The 24,698-nt window shown below is 38.7% G+C and overlaps 1 protein-coding gene across 2 annotated transcripts in view; it reads right to left on the bottom strand.

The window, feature by feature from the left end:
• The window catches only part of DOCK1 (dedicator of cytokinesis 1), a 313,031-nt gene that overhangs the window by 115,342 nt on the left and 172,991 nt on the right, over nucleotides 1–24,698 (bottom strand). For both annotated transcript variants that reach the window (XM_069797209.1, XM_069797210.1), the window contains exons 28-29: nucleotides 18,749–18,850; nucleotides 12,031–12,125 (exon numbers count right to left, since the gene is read on the bottom strand). In XM_069797209.1, the coding sequence (XP_069653310.1) occupies nucleotides 12,031–12,125; nucleotides 18,749–18,850 (197 nt within the window). The remainder of the gene's footprint in view (nucleotides 1–12,030; nucleotides 12,126–18,748; nucleotides 18,851–24,698) is intronic.

Here is a 24,698-nt window from a genome sequence, read left to right as displayed (position 1 = left end):
GTTCTTGTGAACTATTAAAAAAATCATATATGAAGAGCAAAGTACTATTTTATAATACCTCTAACACCTCTGTTTAATCAAGCTACTCCTTCTACCATGTTCATTTAATATGCTACATATGCATGGCAGAAAAATCTTGCAGTAGAAGAACCAGCATTTGAGATGATGCAGTGAATTTATCATTGATATTCTGATACTATTTTTGCTCTTGTATAACTGTGTTCTCCTTAAAATGGGCTAATATTGGCAGGAGAGGGAAATACAATTGAGATGGTGTTAAATGTGTTGGAGGCTGAAGCTACCCCAGTGCCAGCAGCAGCACAGCGTGGACCCAGGCTGGATACCAACAGCCGCTTCTGGACACCTTTCACCTACAAAGCGACTCTTTTGGCTCTACAAGACAAAAAAAAATGGGAAATTAAGATTTTGGCATGAGACTTGGGAGTCACAAGACAAAAAAAAATGGGAAATTAAGATTTTGGCATGAGACTTGGGAGTCACAAGGGCTGGTCCGTTCTGACAAGCTGTCTTCTGAAACACAACAGCCTGCAAGCAAGAAGAGACAGGGTATAGTTTGGCTAAACACAACGAAAGACTTTCTCAATGCAGAGCAATCCAAGAAGCTTCCTGACATCACAGTTTCACCCTTCCTTGCCCATGGGCTTGTCTGGGCCAAAGGAAAGTGGCTCAAAACATTATTCCTTCCACTTCAGGGAAAGCTTTTTCAGCTCACCACACTTAGATAGGAACTGGTATTTCCAAAAGTAAAAACAGGTCAGCCAGAAGGCTGCGTAAGATTTCTTTACACGTTATCCAGTTGTCATTTTTCACCAAATCCTGGCAATGTAAATCAGGTGCGATTTTTGAAAGGGCAGACAGTAAAAGGCTCTGGACACTGCATCAATCCTAAAACTCACATCCCAGGATAAAAAAAAAAAAAAGGGGAAAAGTCATGGGCAACCTTTAATAATTCTTGAAGTCTGATAACCTGACGCATTCTTCACATCTAGACATACATAGCCAGCCTCACTGGCTCAGTATGTGAAGGATAAACTTCTCCAAAAGCCTGCTGAATTTTTGTGTCTCTCGTCCCTCAGGTTTAAAGCCTCCTGACTTCTTGTACCACCATCAAGAAAATTTCTTCTTGCATTTCTTGAGGGATAGCTCTTGAGATTGGTAATGCAGAAGGGACAATGTTGCAGCTTTTACTATTTCCCAATATTTTTTATTCCTGTATCACAAAAAGGTGATGGATGGAAGGCAGTCAGAAGGAATACGCTAGGAATGTTACAGATACTGATTTGACTATGGAAACTAAATCAACAGGAATCAACACACTACAGGATTTCCTGCAATGGTTGTTGATACATAAGAGGACCACACACTCAACTCTATCTTCCTTTGCAATATCATAACCTTCTCCCAGAAGAAATTCCTGTCTCAGCAGAAAGAAAGGGCAAAGTGTTTTCCCTGATACGGCTGCTGGCGGCTTTGCTCTGTGCGGTGCCAATTGCACCCCACCTCCGCTCCGGCATCCCCATGGCGGGTCAGCGATTCCCAATTCCTATGGGAATCCCTCGGGAGAGCAAAACCTCCCACTTACCTGAAAATCAACAAGCTTGGGTTTTTCCTTCTTTGTTTGGAAAAGGGGCATGAACTTCTGTGGTTCTGATACTTTTTATTATTATTATTTAAAGGACATAGGAGTATTACAGCACAGAGCAATTGATTTTACTGGAAAAGTAAATAAAACTCTAAAAGACGACTAGATCAGCCAAAAGGCCATTTTCTCTCCCACCTCTAAGTGCTGAAAATAACAAAGTCACTAATTGATGGTCAAACACATAGAATTTACAATGCGGTTTCAAAGATAACTACAGAAATCTTCATTACAGAGTAACAGCCAAGAGAAGCATTTAAGCCTGAACTTCCATTTCCAATCTACAAATAACATTTTTTGTTACTTCTAAAGACTGAAATACTGGGGTTTTTAAAAATACTGCAAGAGGAGAAGATTAATAAAACTCGAATGTGAAAAAGCAGCACATGCTTCACTCACTAGGTATTTTTAAATGTGCAATAGTATTAACTTAAATGAAGCTGACATGGAAAAATAACAATTTTAAGTGAAAATTGCTACACCTTCCATGTTAAAAATAGATATCACATGACACTAGCTTTTACTGTTAGTAAAAATGGAGTCCTGCTAACATGCTTTTTGATTTAACACCTTCAGCTTCATTTAATTAACTCCTTTGCGCTGCTGCTTTTATAAGAAACAAGTATTCACACCTTCTTGTTCATGCCATACATTTTGTGCCAAAAAAAAAAAAAAAAAAAAGGCAATTTCATATTTGGGTATGCGATGCGGACAGCACTTCATGCCGTTGTTTAAATATCCCGAACGGATCGATCCAGGCAGTTGCCCCAGAGAACAGGCTGCCTGTGAGGGCACCAGAATGTCAATTAGTAACTGGAAGAGCACATTCGGGGGGGTTTAGGTGTCCTTGTGTGTATGCTGCACACATCACAAGGCCGTGGGCTGTACGATAAGGTAGGAGCTTTTTCCCTCCTACCATACAGAAGATAATTTGAAGCCGCGTTGAAACATGGGACGTCAGAAGTCTCCTTCAACGGCACAGCACGGGGAGGTCTCGGGGAAGGACCCTGCATCGGGGCGTCCTGCCGCTCGAAGGGAGAACAAGGACAGCGCTTTCGGGGAAGGGCTCCGCTCTTTTTGGCTGACGGCCAGCGTAACGAATTGGGAGGAGAGGACTAGGTGCCGTCTAGCTTTAAGCCTGCTCCCATCAGAGCGGTGCACTCCTGCAGAAGGGATCCTCTGCCAGCCCCGGACCCAGCCCCGCGGGACGAGGGACCACCGGGATGCCTCTGGGCTCCCACCACCAAAGGACACCGGCATCATTTTCTCAGTCTTGGTTTTTGTCACGTTTACGGCCGATACTTAATTTTTCCTCTGGGAAAGCTAGAGAGCAATCACTCCTCCGGGTGGTCCCACAAAACTCGGTGTTGCAGGGAAAGAGACTGATCCGGCACCAAAACTAAACGCGAGGAGCCAGGCAAAGCGGAATAAAGCTGTAAGGCACGTGGTCCCAAAGGCTTCAAGAAATGGGAAAGCAAATATTTATATGCAGCTTCATCCCAAACACTCACACTGGTACAATAATGAGAATTCTACTGTTCATGATCTGACCTCCCTCAACCTTATATATAGCTAAACTTTGAATATCTACACAACAGGGTCTTTTGAGCGAGTTCAGACAGCAAAAGAGAAAAAGAACATTAGAATTTATAAAAAACAATTTAAAATTTAAAATTACAGTTAGTTTTTTTTCAGTTACAATTAGAAAATTTAGAATCAGAAAATTTTAAATTAAAGGAACTCTTCCACTAAAGGATCTATCTGATTAAAGGTAATCTGCTAAGGGTTTCTGCTACTCCTGAAACAATTAAAGCTCAAACCAGACAAACAAAAATATGTAACAACTTATTATTATCCACTATTCAGTGCAGAATATATTGAATTCTTCTTGAACCGCACCATTTGATAACCAAAAAATTTCATACAAATCAAACTGGTAAATATATTGGTTGGTATAATAGGCTCACGAGGACAATCATCACAAAGTATTTTAACGTCAACCCAGGTTTAGATTCTAGGAGGGAAAATAATATCCAAATAATTCTCTTCCATTTGAAATTAATTTGGCAATGGTTCTTCAGATCTCAGTTAGACTCTTACCAAAGAATTATCATGACACATAGCCTAATAACCTCCCCTAGCTTTCTTTCAAAACAATATATTAAACCCAGGAGTTCTTCACACTGTACATATGCAAGTTGGGAAAAAAAAGTGCTAGTATCCAAAATAATGAGTTGGCTTTATTAGTATCTTGTTAAAAACAAACGAAACCAGACATCTACAGCATACTGTGGATGATGATTCCAGAAACTGAGGAAGAAAAAGCTATTTGGAATGTTATCTTGCTTTTGCTTATTGTAACCGTTGAGCCAAGCTGCTACTTTTGCTCAGTTTCATGGAGCTCGTATGCCCTATTTTTCTTTTAAAGCATCACATTTCTGAGCCGCTTGTAAAACCAACAGTCTGTGAGGTGCCTCTCAATCGCTCATTACCTGTTTGCAGAACAAATATTTAAGAGTTGGTAAAATATATCAAGGAAGATGACCAGCAGGGCAAGCTCTTTGTTTAGTAGCTATCTCTACCAGTGAAGCCCCATGAAATACCCTATACGTAAAAACCGCAGCAGTAACACGGGAAGTCCGCTGCATGAAGTATTATTCTAAATTCGCACATCTCTTTACAGTTCTCAAACTTCATTAGATACACGTAGCATTCAAAATGTCTTGTGGGGATTAAAAATCTGCCACCACTCAAAGGAGGACAACCAGTTAACAAACAGGAATATTGCTAGGTCCAAACCTTAAGACTTACTTGCTACTTAAAACTTAGCAAAGAGCCAAAAATAGCAAGGCCTTGTAACAGAGGAAAACAAGAGAAAAGTCTCTAAAACCTTAATTCACCTTTTACCTCCTTCATATATAAAACTTGAACTCAAGAACACCCGCAGCTGGAATCATTTTATCCCTACGTGTTTCTTTCTAGTTCAGGAAGAGATGCTCCCCAACACGCAACTCTCTTCTTTAAATTCACCATAATTTTCTTGTGGCACATAAAAGTTTGAAGTGTCACGGAATATATCAGAAAGACTTTGAGACGACGTTAACTACCGCTGAACAATGGAGATGTGCATATTAGTCTAATGCTCCACAGTGGTATTTTTGAAGCGAGTACTGAATAAGGATTATTCTTTCCCCAGCAAAATTACACGCACCATCTCCCTCGTGCTTTAGGATGAAATACACCTGCAACAGCCCTCACCTGATGAGATGGCTCGGTACAGAGATCTACATTCCCAGGAGGAGAGCAAATCCCATCCACGCTTTAGGGACAGAAAAATAGGTTTGTCAAGGGAAGCATAACAATAAAAGACAGAACGAGCAGAGTCACAGCGGATGCTCGACACAGTCACCCAGCCCAAGCCCACCTTCCTTGCTGCAGGATGCCTTCACCAAAAACCACACGCCTTCAAACATATGAAACCCATAATTTAGACTGTATAATGATGATTAAAATGGTAACTATTTTAGTGCTGGAAATCATTATTCCACCTCTAGACCCCCGGAGAGATTAATCATGATACAAATAAACGGAGGGAGTACTCGGAGAAGCAGCAGATGTTTTGGGGGGGCTGGGAGGGGCTGCGACACATCCCCAACGTTGGCAGCTCCACTGGCGCAAAGGCTGCTACTCAACTTCTCTAGCATAACTGATCACAGATAACAGAAATAAAGGAGAAAACCAGATCCATTAAATCCAGTGGACTGCCAAAACCCCAACTGTTCATCGGTTCTCTTGACAGTACCGTTATCAATATACCACCTATGGCAGGCACAACATTTCTAACTCCTAATGGCTGGGATAAAATAACCTGCTACGGGGGATGCTTCCTTTCCTCCCACTACGGAAACCATCAAGGGAAAAGAGCACCCACTGAAGCATATTCCTTCAAGGAATCTCAGCCTTTTGAGTAAGAATCCCCCCCCCCCCCCCCCGTGTTATTTTAAACATAGTCAAGTACATTCATTTTACTCCCAGGTCCAGTTAATTTGACAGGTACAATACTAAACCAAAAATCCTGCAAGGTCTTTACTGAAAAGGTCAGTACATTATGCAACTAGGTTTTATGGACAGCAAAAAAATTCCCTGCATGTACAGAAACTGTACCTTTATATAATTTATCAACATGCACTCATCTCTTCTATTTACAGATGAAGACCAAACTTTTGAGCACATGAGTTAATTTTGAAAACTGGCTCCTAAGAAAGTTACACGCTTTGAGAATTTTTATCCTCAATCTATACATGGTAAATAGTGGGAGGTTTTTCTATACAGAGACATATTTGTCACTAAAGAAAAACAAAATTGCTCCCATTTGAAGTCTTATTTCATTCCATCCCTAAATAAAATTATTTTGTTCAAGCTGCATGTCTTGTCTGGACTCCTAAAACTTTCTAAATAAGAAAGCACGGAGTCGTATAGAAAATGTATTAATAGTCAGGAAAAGTAGCACCGATTCCTTCTAATCTAAGCTTTTCCTACTGTTCAGACTCTCATTGAAACAACGCGTCCCTTCTCCTCCTAAAATATAATTGCATTTCAAACACTTTCTTCATCACAATATTCTATTTGGAAATGTAAACCAGTTACCATATTCCATATCAACACATATTGAGTAAATATTTTAATGATCAGTGCCCCAGTTATAAGTGCAAGCTTTCAAGTCACATCTACTAATAATCTCTTTGAACATGGTATTAATGCATGTACCTGTGCAGGGGTTCTGGAAAATGAAGCAACGATTTCAAAGTTCTTTTGTGCTTTCTCCCCGCATCCCATATGTCTGATATTACTTGACAGTCTGTAGAACTGTGTTGTGTCCCTGCATTTTCTGCGGTTTTCTATCCAGAACCTTTGTCGTCCTTCCGGACTGTTCTCCCCTGTTCTGAAAACCACACCTCCATCCGTCAGTAGCTTGGGATGGATTTTAAATAAGAGCTTTTGCACTTGCATTTAATTTGACAGATGCAACTTGACTGGTCAATTATGTAAGTGCAAAGAGCCTATTTTCATACATTTATTAAAAAAATCAGTGTTTTTATTTCTATATGCCTATATAAAGCCTAGCAGAATATTGCAATTAAGCAAAATTTCAATAATCTGAAAAACAATTTTATTTTGGCTTCGGGTTACTTGTCAGTAAGAATAACTCTTAGGCAACTAAAGCCTGTACTACATTTTAAGGTTCACAGTTACGCAAAACTTGCTTCAGTTCATAACCACTTCAGTGTTTGCACACTATTGATGGATAGTCACATACACAGCTGAAGTTAATTCTGAAAGCGCAGTATGGATCTGACAGGTACTGCTATGACAACCATGGAGCAGAACAGCCTACATTTCCCTGGAAGCTCCAAAAATAAACATGTACAAGCCACTCCGGCAACAGTAAAAAGATAGTGTTTACCAGACGTACCTCCCTGAGCTTTCTTCCTCCTCTTTGCAAGATTTTTTTTGTTTTTCACACAGAAAATTCATTAAGCTTCTGGACTGGGTTTTCGGGAGGAAACACACCTCCACCCACCTGCAAAGCCAATGCAGCACTAGTGGGGAGCAGGTAACACCCGCCAGATTCCCTCCGCAAGGCAAGATATATTTCCTCTGGAAAAAAATACGTGGGCACAAGAAACCGCATTCTCACTGAGAAGCATCGCATCCCTTTTTCTCTGACTTCAAAAGGCAATATAACCAGGTATTTTATGTAAATGTGGACATTAGACACAAAAAATAGAACAGAAAACATCAAATTCATTTTTCATAGGCAGCTCAGCTTCCACTGGAACAGTTGCAGATGAAAGTAGTAGCTATAAATTAATATAACATAAGGTGTACCAAAGGAACTGATTGTCTCAAATGCCAAAAGTAAGACCAAAGACTAAATTATTTTCATTTACAAAAACACAGAGAGGAACTGTTTTCATGTTCTGAGTTATGTGTTTAAGAGGAACCTAAGTTTAGCCTGTCAGCTTACGACAAAAGTTAAAAACAATTTCTAAAACATTTCTGAATCATTTCTAAACATGATTTAGAAGGGGAAAATGTAAACAATACAAAATCCCTGCCTTTTTTTTTAAACTACTTTTACAGTTAAAACTCTGAGTGCATTTTCCTGCAGGAGATGCTGGGAATGAAGAATCTGCCTCCAAAGTGCTCCCCGTCCCTGTCCTGAAACAGGAAAAACCTCCTGACTCCTTGCAACTACTAAATAGAGCTATCGGAGTTTATCACAGAGACCTGCATGACAAATACCATGATAGTTGAAGATCAGGCCTAAATTTCATTATCAGGCATCTGGTGAATTGCTACAAAGCGGCTGTAGTTTTCAACACAGCTGATAAAAACACTTCCTTTTAATCCAGTGATATTATGCCTTTACCTTAATAGGAGTAACTCTTCCTGAAAACGTGAACACATATAAACCTTACAACGAATGTAACTTAAAGGTGCCCAAGTATCTTAAACAGAATTATTAGCAATTTCTAACAGCAATATTTAAAACTACAAGTAGCGTTTTCTTTTAAAGTTGTCTTAGCTCATCCTTATTTTTAGGCACCGTGATCATGAATACATTTAGTAACCACTTGCCAGGAGTTTACCAGGCTCAAAAATTCCCGTTAAAACAGACGAAAAGCGACATAAATTTAAACGAGACGTAATCCTAACGCAGTCCAACACGGAGAAACGGCCCCGAGTGACCGATGCCCACGGAAACACCACGCGAGCAAGACACTTGTCAAACTGTTTTTAAATACCTCTGCTGCTGGAGACTTCACAATGTCCCGAGCAATCCACCGCAGTGCTCGCTGCCACAGTATTTCCCCCAGCCTCGAACCTGAACGTTTCTTGCTACAGTTTATGATCAATATTCTTATGCAATCCAACGTGGCTATGCAAGGGCTATTCCCATCAGCTCTGCTGCAAAATTTTATGCGTCCGAAGGCCATTTCTTCTCTTTCTGCCCCTCTGTCTTCTCTCTTCTTTACATTTACCCCAAAGCAATGGCCATTTTGAGACAATATACAGATAAAGACTTAATTATTAAATACTATTTGAATATTCCTTTCAATCAACCACCCCTAAAAGCACTGTGCTGGCAGGTATTGGCCTTTTAGGCATTCTGCTTTCTGGTTTAAGCACAGCCTCTTGCTCTTCTAGAAGTAGCTGTTTCAAACGTACACACTATGGTCTATTATTCATCTCTGTCACCCTGTCATCAATGTTTCTTTCCATCTCTGTTGCTTGGATATTGTTTACTGCAAAACAGCAGCTAATTCGGACTGAAATTTGACAGTGGAAGGAAAAGCCATAGCATCAGTTTGAATATTCTTTTCTTTTACCCCCTCTGACAACTTAACGCTGCACAGCACCTGATGGACCTACGCTGCGACCACCATGTCCTGCCACGTCTGATCAGCAAACCAATGCCACCTTCAACATATTGGTGGCAAACCAAAGGATTACATGAAACCGGTGACATTCAAAACCTTGGACTCTTAATGCAATTTGTGCTATTTTTAATTAAATTAGAGAAGTCAGTAAATAGAGTATTAAGTGGCACACGTAAGAACAAAAAAGTAACAATTATCTCATTAGATATGAAGATTTTTTGTGTTCATTTCAGCACAATAGGTGGTAACACAGCGTGACTATCTGTGTTATTGAAACAAAGGCATGCTGAGCATGGGAAGTAATCCTGCGCACGGCACAGCATACTGCGGGCATAGGAAGGAGATAGTACCCTGAAGTTTTGACGCACTGTAACAAAAACATGCGTGCTAACTACACAAAACAACAGTAATTTCTCTGACTATTAATGGGCATGGATATATTTATGTATATAAGAATCCTACTAGTAAAGTTCAAAGCATAGTACTAAATTTTAACTAAACAGGTATTTGCAAATATTCCCTGTAATGCAGTCGTTCACACGCGGTTCTCCGTTTCCCCTCTTCCCCCGTAGCTACAACTCTATCTCAGCCAGAACTTTTTAATCCACTGTTAACTATGTGGAAGCAAACCATCGCATGGAGAAGAGCTGCCCGGGCTGTCTCTGCCGTGCAGGTGAAGAGATAACTCCTAAGGGACTGGTCTCTCTGCTGCTCACAGAGGGGGCTTGGAGGTCTAACTTCCAGCTGGGTAATTTTTTTTCCCTTTGTTTCACACTACCAGATATATTTCATGGAGGGAAACAAATGAACTTACAAACATTCTGGATATATTTAAGAATGAGCTCACTTAATTTGGCTCATAACACAGAAATACTTGATCTGCAGAAAGAAGTACTTTGCAAGAGTGACACAAAATGGCATGCTCCGAGTTATTTCTATTGAGAGGACGTGGTAGCTTTAAAAGACAGAATTTGTTCTTAAATTTGTCCTAGTTTTCTTCAATAAAAGTTTATAGGGGCGAAAATAAATGGACCAGATGGACAAAAAGGTATTTTACAATGCAGCTTTCTGGTTTTGGAAACCACATTAACTTCAACAGGAAAAATGAAAAGCACTCAAATCAATTCAGAAGCATTTACAAACAAGCTGGTGTAATGAAAATGAACTTGTAAATTAGAGATGAACAACCCCCTTTAGCACTTCTGCAGATATTCATCAACACCAGAAAGACTTGAAAACCGTTTTTGTTTTCAACTTTAATTACTACTCAAATATTCTATGGGTACTGAGGTTATTCAGTAAGAATCAAAGATCTTAACAACACATCCCATTTCTGCTTCTTCAGGACTTAATGCTCAGCATGGGAAAAAGACAAGACTATTTGTACGGATCAGAAAATCAAAGCCCCTACACTAACTGCAGATCTCTGCATCACACTGTATTACTTCAAATTCCAGAGTGAGGAACTGCCTGGTAAGAATACTTTTGTGCTTTAAAGAAAAAACGGAGGGGAGGGAAAGGCTCTTTCTATACTTTTGCTCTTTTATTTCTATGACCATAATTCTGCAGTTTAAAAAAAAAAAAAAGAAAAAAAGAGGTTAAATCCCCACCCAAATGAACACTGAGGGGTCAATTTGGCAGTATTGTGAAGATAATATAAGGAATACTAATTTTCTTTACATTTGGGGGAACAGTCATCGCAATACTGTTCACACCACTGTAATTGCCGTGTGACTGATTAGTGCCCAAACACAGACCTTCCCAATCATATTTCGATCTCTTGAAAAATTCCACAAAGCAGAGGGGTGTTCTCCTGTTCGGAAGGATGCCAGGTAACATACGCTGTGAGGGTTTCCAAAGCACCTGCAACACGACTCTTGAGACAGTTGGAGTTCTTGAACCAAAACCACTTTTGAAATTTAAAAAAAAAAAAAAAAAAAAAGAAACCCAAGGGGCTTTAGATCTTCCTCATCAGGTAATCTCAAAGGGCTCTTCATTTAAAACAGCAGGTGCTTTGCAGGCTGCAGCCACGCAGCAGTGTGCATCCATAACCAATGGGTATAACTCAAAAGATGGCTCAATCTCCTAACTCATATTTATTAAGAATCGATTTTATTAGGCCATTAAGGAGACTTCAGAAGCCAAGATTAAAGTTATGGTGCATTTTTATAAGAGAGTAGGAACTGTGGTTCAGGATTTTATACAAGTAAATACCAACAACTATAGCCATGGTAGCTACCAGTAAGCACAGAAGAGATTCTCCAGGCACCTACTAAATATAATACTTTTTCCTTATACTTTCATCACGGTACACATAAAAGCATTTGACACACTTAATAAATGTCACAATCATAAAATACTGCACAAAGGAATGCTAAAGAATGATAAAGCTGCAATTATTGAGCAAAAAAAAAAAAAAAAGAGGACTAGAAACATTTGCAGCCTGTCTCTTCATTACCAGGCTGATGGAATCTGGGTTTAAAATGCCCTTTCAATTCTTTCTTGTTAATGCCACTGAAAATACTCCAGAACATACAACTCTATGTCAGCATAGGATAACCACTAGTTTTTGAGGTCATATGCAAAACATATAATCTATCCCCAAAGGAATAAATTTAATTATTATAAGACATGTATAGAACCCTACTGCATCTACAGTTTGTTTCAAAATTTTGGTTCTTAGAATGATGCCACCCTTAATTTGTGGAGGACTCTAAGAGCCCCAAAACAGGCCACTAAAACGCTGCCCTGCAATCTCCAAAGCCAATTTTAAAATAATTATTTGCATCACAGAAGAAAGAAAAAAAAAAAGCACCACCCTAGCTGCTGCATTGTGTTTTACTGTTTCCAAGCAACACTGTTGTTTCAGATCAAACATGAAACAGCCATCTCAGAAAGCTACAGTGCTTTTTCCTTTATACTTACTTATTCTGCATCATGTTCATTATAACCCAGTCGAAGGGATAGACGTTCTTCCCAATGAGATTCTTGAACATGATGAATGTTTCCATCAGAAAATCCTAAAAGAAGAGAAAATATTTGGAAAAGATCACTCTTCTAGATCAAAAAACCACAAGTGATAGTGTCAGTTATTAATGACTAGATTCAAAAGGTGTCTTACTGTTCCGCTTCATAAAAAAGCCATTATTCATACACAGCATACATAAATTCTACTAAGGCATATTTATATATGATGTACATAAATCCTACAATAATTCTATTTAAACTTTTCAGAAATGACAACAATAGTAATCCTACATCGTAAACTACCCACAGTATTACTCAGGAACAAACACTGGTTTTCCAGTTATCCTAAGGCAGTTTCTGCTGAAAAAAAAAAGTTCTTTTCTATACCATAGACAAAGTCTCACAGTCCCTTCTTGTGCAGCATGTGTTGCAGCATACGCATCGCAACAAATGCCTGGCATATGTTGCGAAGTTGTTAAAAGCATACTGGTACATGGAAAGAGAAAAAAACCCAAGATATTCATTTTCATCTTGCAATTACACTAAAAATACTCCCTGAAGTCAGTTGATGAGTTTTCCTTCCCCTTGTGAATACCCTCCTAAAATTTTCTCTTGCCTGAAATCAAGATTATCTATTTATTAAAAAAAATATGCTCTAGCTCAAAACTGTGATTCAGGTAAGGGTGGTGGTGCACATTACCCCGACCTGGGGTAGACGACAGCAATGGTTTGGCCATCCCAAAACCAGGAGAGACACTCTCTCTAAAGGGAGCAGCAGTAATTGCTTCTGCCATGAAAACCTGACCCAGAACAAAGTTAATTTAGTAGCATAAACCAATTTATTTCTATACAGATATAAACAAACATCTCTTTGGAACAGAAACCTCGTATACTTTACAATGTAAATCATCTTCTACAATTAGGGAATCTATAATCTCTATCTAACAATTTGAGTAATATCAAATGCTTGGAGAAAGATAAAGGGGGGAAAAAAGAACTTAATGCAGAAAGTCCTTGATCTACTTCACGCAGAGATAAAAATGAACTTTTATTCCAAGGTTAGCATATTTTTCCTTTGCTACAGCTTCTCAGTAATGGTATTTATCTCATCTATCTGTAAAATGTCAAATACCTACAAAAAAAACCCCAAATGTTACATTCACTGGACTTTTAACTAAGGCTGTTTTTTATGTAACCTTTTCAGTGAGAAAGAAATACGAAGTTACTGCTCTTATAAGTATTTTGTCGTGTGTGAGAGCCAGCCTCTTCGTCGCTTTTTATCTTTTGATTCGTTGTTCTGTTAAGATGTTTTTCCTGGCTCAGAAATTCAGTCGGTGGGAAGCAGGGAGCTGCAGAGATCCTGAGGACACAACATCGAGATCACGAAGCAACGTGAATTTCCAGGCTACTCAGCTCTGCCGTGTGCGTGGCACAAGGGTTGCTTTGGGATGCTTTGCATCCCAGCTCCTGGTACCCAAGGAGACACCCAGGCCAAAGAGGACCAAGAGAGCATCAGCAGCCACGAAAGACACGTTTTAACCAAAAAAAAAAAAAAAAAAAAAAAAAAAGTACTAGTAAAATAACTCCTTTGTTATTTTACCAAAATCATTCCCAGCAACACAACATCAATAAAGATGTTTTGACATTAACAGGATTGAGACAAAATTTGGAATTGCTCATGGTTAATGAGATGTTACTGTTGCATAAGGCAAAATTCATCCAGACACACTAGCTCAGTAAAATGTGTCTTCATTTAAGAGATCAAACTGCATACTTTACTGCTCATTTTTCATGTATTTTGGTGAAAGAGTTACATAATTTCTAATAATCACATTGCCTATTTTGCTGCCCAAGCACTGCACAGTACTTCACTCGAGCTCGTGCTTTTTTACAGCTGCAGGTATCGGGTGATTTTCTTACCGATGCTGCTTCACAGCTCAGTAATTGAAATGTTAGTGGAAGTGGCACCATGGGAAGGGTCATCACCTACCCAGGAGGGCAGATGTGAGCTCACTGGGCTTTTTTTTTCCCTCTTAATACTTTATGAATACAGATGTAGACTTCCCTGATTTCTTGTAGCAAACTTTACCTTACACTTGGTTTGTCACCAGTTTCAGCTGTTGGGCCTCCGCCCACTTTGCTGATCAAGCTGCCTGTGAGAGTGGATGAATTTTCATATATTTTGTGGATGATTTGCGTTCGTTACTGACCCTGGAGGTCATGCCACATATTATTTGACCTACTGTGCTAATTCAGCTCTACATTTTAATCTACTGATATTTACATTTAAATAACCTTACTTTCACACAGGTACTTTAAATAATGCTCTATAACAACTAAGCTAATTATTGATCTAATAAAAAGCTTCTGTTGCTTACCTGTATTTTATGTATTCATAATATTACTCTCGTTTCCATTTTATCTTTCTTACAGAAAAGCAAATGGTTTACATGAATTAACCTTATATTATGAGCAAAACCCAGCTTTTTTTGGGGGGTGGGGGTGGGAGTAGAGAGGGAACCTAGCAGTTCGTGCTGTGTTGCTGTAGAGCCTGCTTATTTTCAGTATACCTAGAAGCAGAACAAATTGTTCTGAACGTTAAAAAAAATGATAAAAAGCTGTACTAAAGGAGCAAGGGCTGCAACTCCTGGTCTCTCTCCAACTACAAATACAAATCCTATTTAATATCCCAAGGAAGCAAAATTCACAATAGATAGGACTCCTTCACAATTCCGATCCAATTACAGAAAGAAAACAGAGTAAGCTCAGCCCTGTAACTGGGCAGACAGTGACTGAGGAGGCTTAGACAATTCCATCTCCCTTGGACTGCTGAGCATCACACCCCGACACACCTGTATCACTACTTCTATTTTTCATGACCTGGATTTCGAAGAGGTTCTTCAATAAATTCTCAAGCTTAAGAAGAATAACTAGCTAAAACACGTAGGAACTCGATATGAAAAAACTTTAAGCCAAGTTGATGAAAACTTCAGCTTTGCCAAGTCCTGAGCTATAGCAGTCAGAAGTCAAATACGCTCCGTGACAGCTTTTCAGGAGAACAACTTAACCTCTGCTGAGCTGTCTGCGAGGCTGACTCTGGAAAGGCCACTCTCTACCAGGGTGGATGGTGCTGGGTGGGCTGCCTCTGCGGGGACCCACCACCACGGGGCATCCCCCGCGACTCTCACGTCCCATCCCGAAAAGAAGAGTCTGCTTAACCCATGCAATCACCTGCTTGCATCGACGGTGGAGTCAAAGCTTGGCAACAGAGGATGTACGCCAATGCACATACTTGCATTAAAACCCGAGTCCAAAATATTAAAAGGGGAGAAGAAACTGGAGGTGGAGAAAATTGTAATCTACAACACCCTATGGAGTTTGTCTTTTTACATACTTCCCTGACTCCAGGATGTTGTCTTGAATGCCTTTAGGGAGGAATACTTCTGAGATACTCCATGTGGCAAAACACTAACTTGTTTTTTTTTTGTCAACTAATACCACATATGTCTCAACTGAATATAAATTTTACCAAGTAAAAAGAGGAGAGCGATCAGGTAGTCCCAGAAATAACATCACTGTTCTCAGATGATGTTTCATCTCAGGATGATAGCAGGCTTGACAGTAAGAAATTCGTCTTTGAACAGAAATACCCTAATGAACCTAAACAATATATTCTGCAGAGAGATACAAGACTGGTTTTATTGCATTCCACCTCATCTTTTCTAAGATTTTTGAGGCCAAATAAGACCGTTACAATAATCTAAAACTGACACCTACATAACACAGGCCATAAAGTTTCCCCTAGCAGTTCCAACACCAGGTTTATAACTTCTGGTTGAGCAAGAGTACATGCTGAAGAAAGATTTAAGGGTCTCCAATGGTGAAGAAGCAACCACAGCTTCACTTAAGTTCTCCCTTTTTCTTGTAATTTTTTTTCAAGAAAAACCTATTTATTTCTGTTTGAATTAATCTAGTTTCAGTTCTAAATCACTGCTTCTTTATGCCTTTGCTATTAAACTGAGAACCCTGTAATAGGGGATGCAGTTACTACCTCCATATGTAAGGAAATTGGGTTTAAATGAAAACACTTTTGAATCTAAGCTTTAACGGGTGAGTCAAACAGCACTGGCTCAAAAAAATTACTGGACTAAAAAGAAACGGAAAAAACATGAAAAGTTAAATGAAGAAGTAGGGAAAGGGTTTTTTTTGACATTCAAACCATACAGTACCAAGGACTATACACATACAGTACAGTTCAATAGCATCCCACCACTGAAGACAGAAGAAAACAAAAGCTCTATGAGAGGAACATGGGCCAGCTTGAACCATAGCACTGACAACGATAAAGGAGGCAACGCTCCTGGGAGAGCTTCATGGGGCATCAATTCTGATGGTGAAACATCAAACAGTGAACAAGATGTGGGTTTCAAATAATAGTGAAATCTCATCTATGAGGAAATACGTATGAGAACAGTAACGCCTTGCTTTGGTTGTCACTGAAAAGGTTAGGTAAGCTTTTCTCTTAAACAGAGAAACTGGGTTATATCTTCATCCTTTTGTCTTAAATGATGGCTTGATCAGTTTTATTTGTGGTTAAAAAAAAAAAAAGAGAAGAAAAATTCGTTTACTCACTGTAGTTTCCTTTTATCACAGCATTAACAACATTCTGCCGTTCTACCTCCAGTCTAAGGTAGCATTTTCTACCATTAACATATTACCCATTTAATGTTTTCCAAGCTTACTTTCCCTTAACATACATTATCATTCAATCAACAATAATATTAAAACATTTAAAAGGTACATTTTAATTAAAGATGCAGAAAGTATTACAGCAACTGACCAAGTTTGGATTAGCATGTCTGCTAATACAAACAATAGTCAAGTGACATAACAGTGGAAAACAAGTAGTCAAAAAGTACACATGCTGTTGGAAAATATGATTGTAACAATACAGAACAATTTCAGCTACACAGCCCAAGAACACGCAGAAAGGAACAAATATACAGAGTCAAGACAAAAGAAAGAAGTGATTCTTCATGCATCCCAGTGCACTGCATGCACATAAATGAAACTATTAAAACAAGCGATTATAAATAGACCACCTGCCAAATTTCAAATACATAATTACTCCCTTGTTTTCACCAAGAAAGATCTGACCTACAGAACCACGCTTCAATTTCGACCAAAAAAGCGAGACTTCAAAAGAAAAACTTTTATTGCCATTAGAATAATGACAGATTTCCTAACCAGTATTTTTCTCTCTGCATTTTTTCATTACATGTTTTAAGAGCAAACTGCTTTTACCTTTTTCCATGTAAAACCCTGTAATCGGTTTGCCTTTTCCAGAGCCAAATGGTTTGAATCACTTTAAAAGTACAGAAATATTTGGCTTGATTAACCTTAATGCTCATGTCTTTTCTGTATGCTAACACCATTATTTTCACTCCACTAGCTGCATTTAGCTTGGGAACATTTCGTTATCAGTGGAAAACCAAGTGACCATCCATGTAAGTGCTCCGAGATCCCGAAGCAGACTAACGGGGAAGCAACCCTTTCAATACAGCGATACCCATCTGCGGTCCTTTGCAGTTGGACTTGGTCTTCACTTTCTTGAATCATCAGCTTTGTACTTCAGTAATGCCACATCGGATAGTAACAGACTGAGCACCGGAGGCTCTAGCACCTTATCTGAAAACCAGCATGGGGCAAAGAGCTCAAATCTTGCAGAATATAAACAGAAGCAAGAAGAACAAAAATTGAAGACATAAAGGAAAATGGGCAAGTCCAAACATAAAGAAATTACACAAAGAAAAGACCCTGGGGTTTGTTACGTTGGGTTTGGAAGGAAGAAGGGAACCTAACTAAAGGCCACCTTGAAGATTAAAATACAGGCGAAAGCTGCCTAGAAGACCTAACAGAATCCCCGGCACCACAGTGGGTAATGGAATATAGCTGATCAGGCTTCAGGTCATCTGCTAATTGATGGATCTCAGCCAACAAGTTTGGTAGCTACTTTGCAGCATGCACTTGCCATATGGCAATGATAGTTTCAGGTCACTAGAGAGTTATCTCCTTAGCTATAAACTCCCTTCTATTATGCTCTAATTAAGTTGTGTTGTTGGCTTAGTTAGGCTACCGAACGACTCTGAGAAGACAAATTTCAATTATTATTGCTTATTTAACAACTAAGGGCATCTTTAAGGTTAAAATGTTTTGTATAAATTTAAAGTGGGTGGATCTGTAAGTAAAACCTATTTAAACAAATGAAGTTTAAATCTGGAAGATTTAATACTGGAAGTTCCTTTCCCCAAGAAAGCTTTATTTTTTTCCCTTCTGTCCTTAAGCACAACAGATTTTTAGTAATGGCTCGGTACTACTGTTTCCTAATGCTTTCTTTTAATTGCCTTAAATCCACTGTCTCAGTGCCTGTTTTTTAAAATATTGAACGGCGCCAGAAATGAGCTGTATTCCTGTGTGTGGCAGGAAGGTTAATTTTGTCCTTTGCAAATTCCGAAAATGTGTAAGTCATAGAGCTTTATTAATTATTTTTGTTTTAAATCTGTAACGTCAAACACATTTTGTTTACATTTCATAAGCATATTTAACAAACAGTAGCAGGAAAAACCCAAACACAAGCTAAACTATTTTAGGGACAGATGAAACATGTTGAACTTACCACAACATCTGACCTCATCTTTCCAAAAGTCTTGATTAAATGAGCGTAGTGATAGTCCTCCATTTGCCTTAAAATGGCAGTCATGCATGCAACAAAACTCCCCTATCAAAAACAAAAGTACAACAAAATAAATTATTTAAGATAAGGCAACATAATACTTGCTATCAAAATGTAATATTGCTAGAGAGCACCACGTAACGCAGTGGATATAATTCTATCATTTAAATTCATTAATGAATATGCAAAATTCTGTCACGAAAACAAAAACACCTTGAAAAGTTTCTTTTTCCAATTTCATGGTGTTATCACCATCTTCACTGAAGATTTTGCAACATATTCTTCACATAAAAATTGCTCAGGCATTAAAGGCTTTGGAATGTAATAAACGCTACTGCTAAAAATACCACACTATCAGGATTTGCATTTGGGAAGTCGATACTCTGCTCAAGGAAGAAGTCTCTTAAAAATCATTATATTGAGCATCACAGTTAAACCCCAAGTTTTAATTTCATTGAGTGGTACTTTGAGGTACTGGGAGGCTTAAAAAAAACCAAAACAAACTAAAACCCAGTAACTTCTATAAAAACAGAATAGTAGTACCAAACATATCTCTCTCAAACCACAGAGAAAGTAAAAAGTGACCCCAAAAAGTTTAGTCTTTCCTTCTGGCACATGAAAGTAGTGTAGTAGCAACTCCAAACCACTCCCATAGCTATTAGAAGTTCCCCTCCCATAAATGACTTTTCTGCTTGTCCATCCTCCTCCTCTGACTATGTGCTAAAAACCCGTTGACTGATTACGGTAATAGTGTCCACGCCTTGAAGAATACTGTTGGAAAAAATCAGCAGAATTACTCAGAAAATAAATGATTCTCTATATGGTTTGATAAAATTGTAAATTCCCCTTTTGGTGCCATTTTCAAGGTTATTCTATGCCATGCACAGCCTGGCAGAACACTTGGGAATTTTCTATTCTTTCTAGGCATAACACAGAGTTTTTATTGTTACTTTTAAGATCTGCATTACTTTCAATTTAAAATATTTATTTCTACATCAGTCCAAGTAATTGAGATCAAATGCAAAATGACACTAGGTTATCTGTGTGTGTTATGAGCCCTCTTATTTACAGTCTAATCCCCCAACCTCCACCAGATAAGCGCTCCTTGAATTTGCTTTTCTCCTATGTAATGGAGTTTAGATCTAAACTCCTACATAATTGATTTTGTCCATGTGAGAGCATTATTTTTTCTACGCGATGCAAAGGTACCTGACGAGAGCTCTTAGGCATATGCAAACGGCATGAATATGAAATGGAAAGGCCACCCGAGCTGCTGTTCCATGACATCAAAAGAACTTTGTAACAAACTATGACAAGAATAGAAGCTGTGGCTGTACAAAGATAATGTTTACTACTATGAAATGTAAATAAGATGGGATCATCTCAAAAATCTCAAAATGTTAATTGTCAAAACACCATATAACAAGCACCCTGCATAACAGACACTGTAAAAGGGCTTATGCCTGCAAGAAAATATTCAATAGCCCACATTCAGTCCTATTTCCGCTAATGATGTCATCAATCAAAGTGATGTTTCATTGCTAGTCAGAATTATAAATTTTTTAAATTGGCTGCTTAAGACTAGGCTGCAGATGTAATTCAGTCCAGCACTTCACATAAGGCTCTGTAGATGGTTCAGAAATGCTCAGGAGAGCTGAAAAGGAACATTGTTCTGCTTATGGTATCTTTTTACAGACGCTCACTCACCTAAATAATCTGTAAAGTCCGTTGCTTTGCAAACACATAAACGTATCTTTACCTTCCTTCGCATAAACACATCAACCCCTCATTTGCAAATCCAGCCCTTTCCAGGTAATCCAGCAGTCAACATGCAGCAGCCTCTGCTTCCTCCTAACGAAGCAGTTTCTATAACTGGCTAATAGCTTTGGCCGTGTTTCTGTGTTTACCTACCCGTTTGGCGAGCAACCTAAGTTAATATAGACGCCGCAACAGCCAAAAGATGAATTTCATACCTAAGGAAATTATCATGGCAACCTCGTATATGGAAAAAAATGGATGTGGAGCAACTGTTAAACTTTCAAACGCGTTTTAATATTCATTTTTAGATACAGCAGCAGCTGGAGAAGAGGATGAATGTGAGTGCCATCTCCTCTGCAGCCACTGGTGACCTCTCTCCCCTCCTCTGGCTGCTCGTACACGAGCCGTCTCCTTCGGATCCGACATCCCAGCTCCTGCCAAGGGAGCCCGGCTCTCTCCTTGGAGCAGCGCGCTAATTCGGGGGCGGGGGCTGCTCTGACTGTCCCCATGAGCCAGGGAAAACGAAGAGAGAGATAATTACAGAGGAGTATCTTCTTAATTAGCATGGTGAGACTCGGAAAGGACACATGAAAGTTTAATGACTGGTGGTTAAACACTCTGCTTCCACATGAAAGTGTGGAAATATGAAAGCTTGTTAAAAACCTGGAACGGTTGCTGGAGAAAAAAAAATACAGAATAAATAAAGAAGCTAAGCAAATACAAATGAAACATAAATACGATGGGATCCTGTAGCACGTCTAAGTTTTAGTTAAAATTACAGAAACTTGCTAAATGTTGTCATGTCAGCTTATGCTGAGCCCCAAAAGTGGTGCCAAGCAGAATGGGTCAGGGTCCTTGACATTTTTTTCCTGTTTCCCTGCATAAAACACTGACTCGTACTCACCTTAGAATTCTCTTAGTAACAAACCCCCCTCTTTCTTTGACAAAGTATTGCTCCTTTAAGGCTCTGTTGCATTACACACACAGACAACCCTGCTACAACATTTATCTTCAGATCCCCACCTGCTAAATACTTTTGAGCCCCTGCTGGTCAGGAAAAATCTATTTAATATTAGAAAAAAGTACACTACCAGTCATCTGCTTACTTTTCATAATTTTCTTTGCACTTAGTGAGGTTATCATTTGCAGCCAGCATGCTCTTAATTACAATGCTAATAAAAATTTGTAATTATTTATAGGCAATATTTGTACTGTAGGTGTTTTTAATATGGTCTATTAACTATTTAGCAATAGCTAACAACATTATTAAATTTTAATCTTAAGTTGATTTTTAATCTTTAGTTGGATTCAGAAATCATTGTTAACTTCTGCAGCATACCATCTAGTTGGATTCGGAGATCACTGTCATCTCCTGCAGCACATCACTCCAAGCAATACACAGAAAAAAAGTATCTAATTCTCTAAAAAATCAATTTCAATTTTAACTGTAGGAGTAATTGCAAACCTACGTTTATACAGCAAGTACCACAAGGCCAACATAGGGGGTTTGCCATTGCCCTGGGCAATTATTAGCTATTTATTCACTAAAATAGTGTCAAGGTTTATACTGAAAGCCTTTCACATCCTTCCTTACTTGCAAAGTTCAGAAATGAAGTAGTCACACAGTGACTAAGAGAATTACTACACATCACACCAGAGAAGCGCATTTAATGCATTTTATAAGCAGTTTAATACAATTAATTTCTCTCCTGCCCAAAAGCAGAGGCGCTGGATTCATTCCTTGTTTTCAAACCAGGTACACTGAGGCAAGTGGGAATTTCGTATTCCCAAAGCAAAATCATGGGATCCAGGACATTTGCAAGCCTGTTGTAAGGGAAGCAAGGTCTAGCTCCCATGCTGGAGGACTGTTAATTCGGCTACATTAGAAGAAAAAAAACAAACCAAAACAAAACACTAAAGCGGCTGATTTTTCTTTGGAAACGATGCATTATTATTCAGAAATACATTCTGTATAAAAAAATGACCACGCAAATCCAAACTGTAAACTTACTTCTAATTCCTGTAAAATACAGTTCTGAAGGAAATGTTGAAGAGGCACGTGAATGCTCAGAAAGTACTTATTTTCTTAAATTATCTTTACGATAAAATAATACATGTTCAAATGGCCCATTAACAGATACGGGTAGGGAAATTTTAATATCAAATAATCCCCACAAGTAATACTAACACTGAAAAATTTCAGAATGAGAAGAGAATTCCCTGCAGGAGAGACAATACATGCCAATGCTTTTCTCCCTCAGGGTTAAAACATCCTATTTTAAATAGTCTTGTCCATTTTCTTCCAGCGAAATCTCTAAGTTGGAAGTATTAAGCTCTTTATGTATAGTGAGAAAATCTAAGAGAAATCAAAACTACACTGAGCTAAGGGATGTTTCATTATAATGTCCCTACTACCATGATTAGGAACAGATAAAATAGTTTAAGGTGCATTTACTTTTCAATAAAATTTTCCTTACATGACCTTAAAAGACTACACAGCTAAATAAATAAGTTAATAAATAATTAGGACAAAAAACCACTCAAAAATATTAGAACAAACCTCTCACTGCATTTTGGCTTTCAGAACATTTTCACAGAATTTACTTTGTTGAAAAGGGTTTAAGTCCCTCACAATTACCAGACAGTTTGCAAGGATCTAAAAATGAAGTAAGCTTTGCTTACAGCATGTACTCTATATATATTAGCAACAAATTAAGAAATAAAAATTAGCTGTTACCATTCCTAGAAGCCACGAATGAAATTGTCACTGCTTACGGACTCACAAGATAAAAATCCATCTTTAAAGTGCCCCAAATTTCAACTTTTTGGTAACTGCTGTTCGGAGTATCGGCTGCCATGTGAGCTTGCACTGCACGATGAGTTACCTCTTTACTAAATGTAAAATGCAACGTGTCTGCAAACGAGTTTGCTCACTTAAGCAAAATATTATGAAAGATATTATGGCAACCCAACATGGATAAAGCAGAGGATCCTCTGGCATTTCTTGCTCTGAAGAATACTTTATATTGTAGAATATATAATGACCCCATAGCACAGAGCTCACCATTAGCTACCAGTTAAAACACACCAGTGTACGTTCCTGGTCGCATCACCGCCAGCGTCAGCGAAAAGCACGTGGTGAAGGTGAAGACCCAAGAGCAAATATGCCAAACCCAGGAATGGGGATCGCTCTGTATGAAGGTAATTCGGCTCCCCAGGAGCATAACGCCCCGTTTCTGCTGACGGGCTTTTCCAGGCACCGGAGCGAGCGCTGTGCCCAAGCAGCCTGCGCTGGCCAGCGCGCGGCGGATGGAGTCGCAGCTATCATTATATCCTAGCGTGACGTACAGCACTTCAAAGCAAGTTTGACACAGATTCCTTAAGCTTCTACCAGCAGCATCTACCCCTGCCGTCATACGAGTAAGGACAGGAGGAAAAAACAAAACAAAGCAAAACACTCCTCAAGATACATATATAAATATAAATTCATACATATATTTCTCACAGTATTAAAACAAACATTTCTTTTCCTGTAATAGAAAATCTGACAGTAAATTCAGCAGCACCTTTGGAGAGAAAGTTATTTCATGGATGCAGCAGCAGAATGTAAACAAGTGCAAAATGTTAACATTTATCACTTTTTTTCTTACTGAATATATGCTACTTTCGATTTCCTTAGGCCAAATTCTGCCTTCTTGAACACCAAGTAAATGGAAGGAATAAAACATGTGAGTCTTTTTCCTTTGAGAAACAGAAGTCAACATTTGCAATAATGTGAGTGATAAATGTTTGGGTTTTTTTCCTGCTGCCACAAACGTTATTACAAAGGCATCTTTCTGCAAATCAAGATCCACTGAGGTACTTTCAGCTGACAAACTCTGCTCTCAGAGCTCCTGGACAAGACGTGCCATCTCCTTTACCCAATCTGATTTAAGCAGCTCAGTACCTGCCTAGGCAGCAAAAACCTCATTTAGGTCAACCCCATTCAGTGTAGGTCCATTCAGAATGCAGAAGACTGAAAAAGAAGTTTATAGGGGAATATTAGCTTACTTAGTCTTGCATATCTTGTTTTACCTCAAAATGTATTTTACAGATCCAGATTTGATCTCTGACAGTTCAATCTCTACCAATCAAT

This window comes from Haliaeetus albicilla, chromosome 11 (assembly GCF_947461875.1).
Source record: "Haliaeetus albicilla chromosome 11, bHalAlb1.1, whole genome shotgun sequence".
NCBI classification, from domain to species: Eukaryota; Metazoa; Chordata; class Aves; order Accipitriformes; family Accipitridae; genus Haliaeetus; species Haliaeetus albicilla.
Note: the sequence above shows the minus strand (reverse complement) of the source record. Positions and strands in the feature narration are given on the sequence as shown.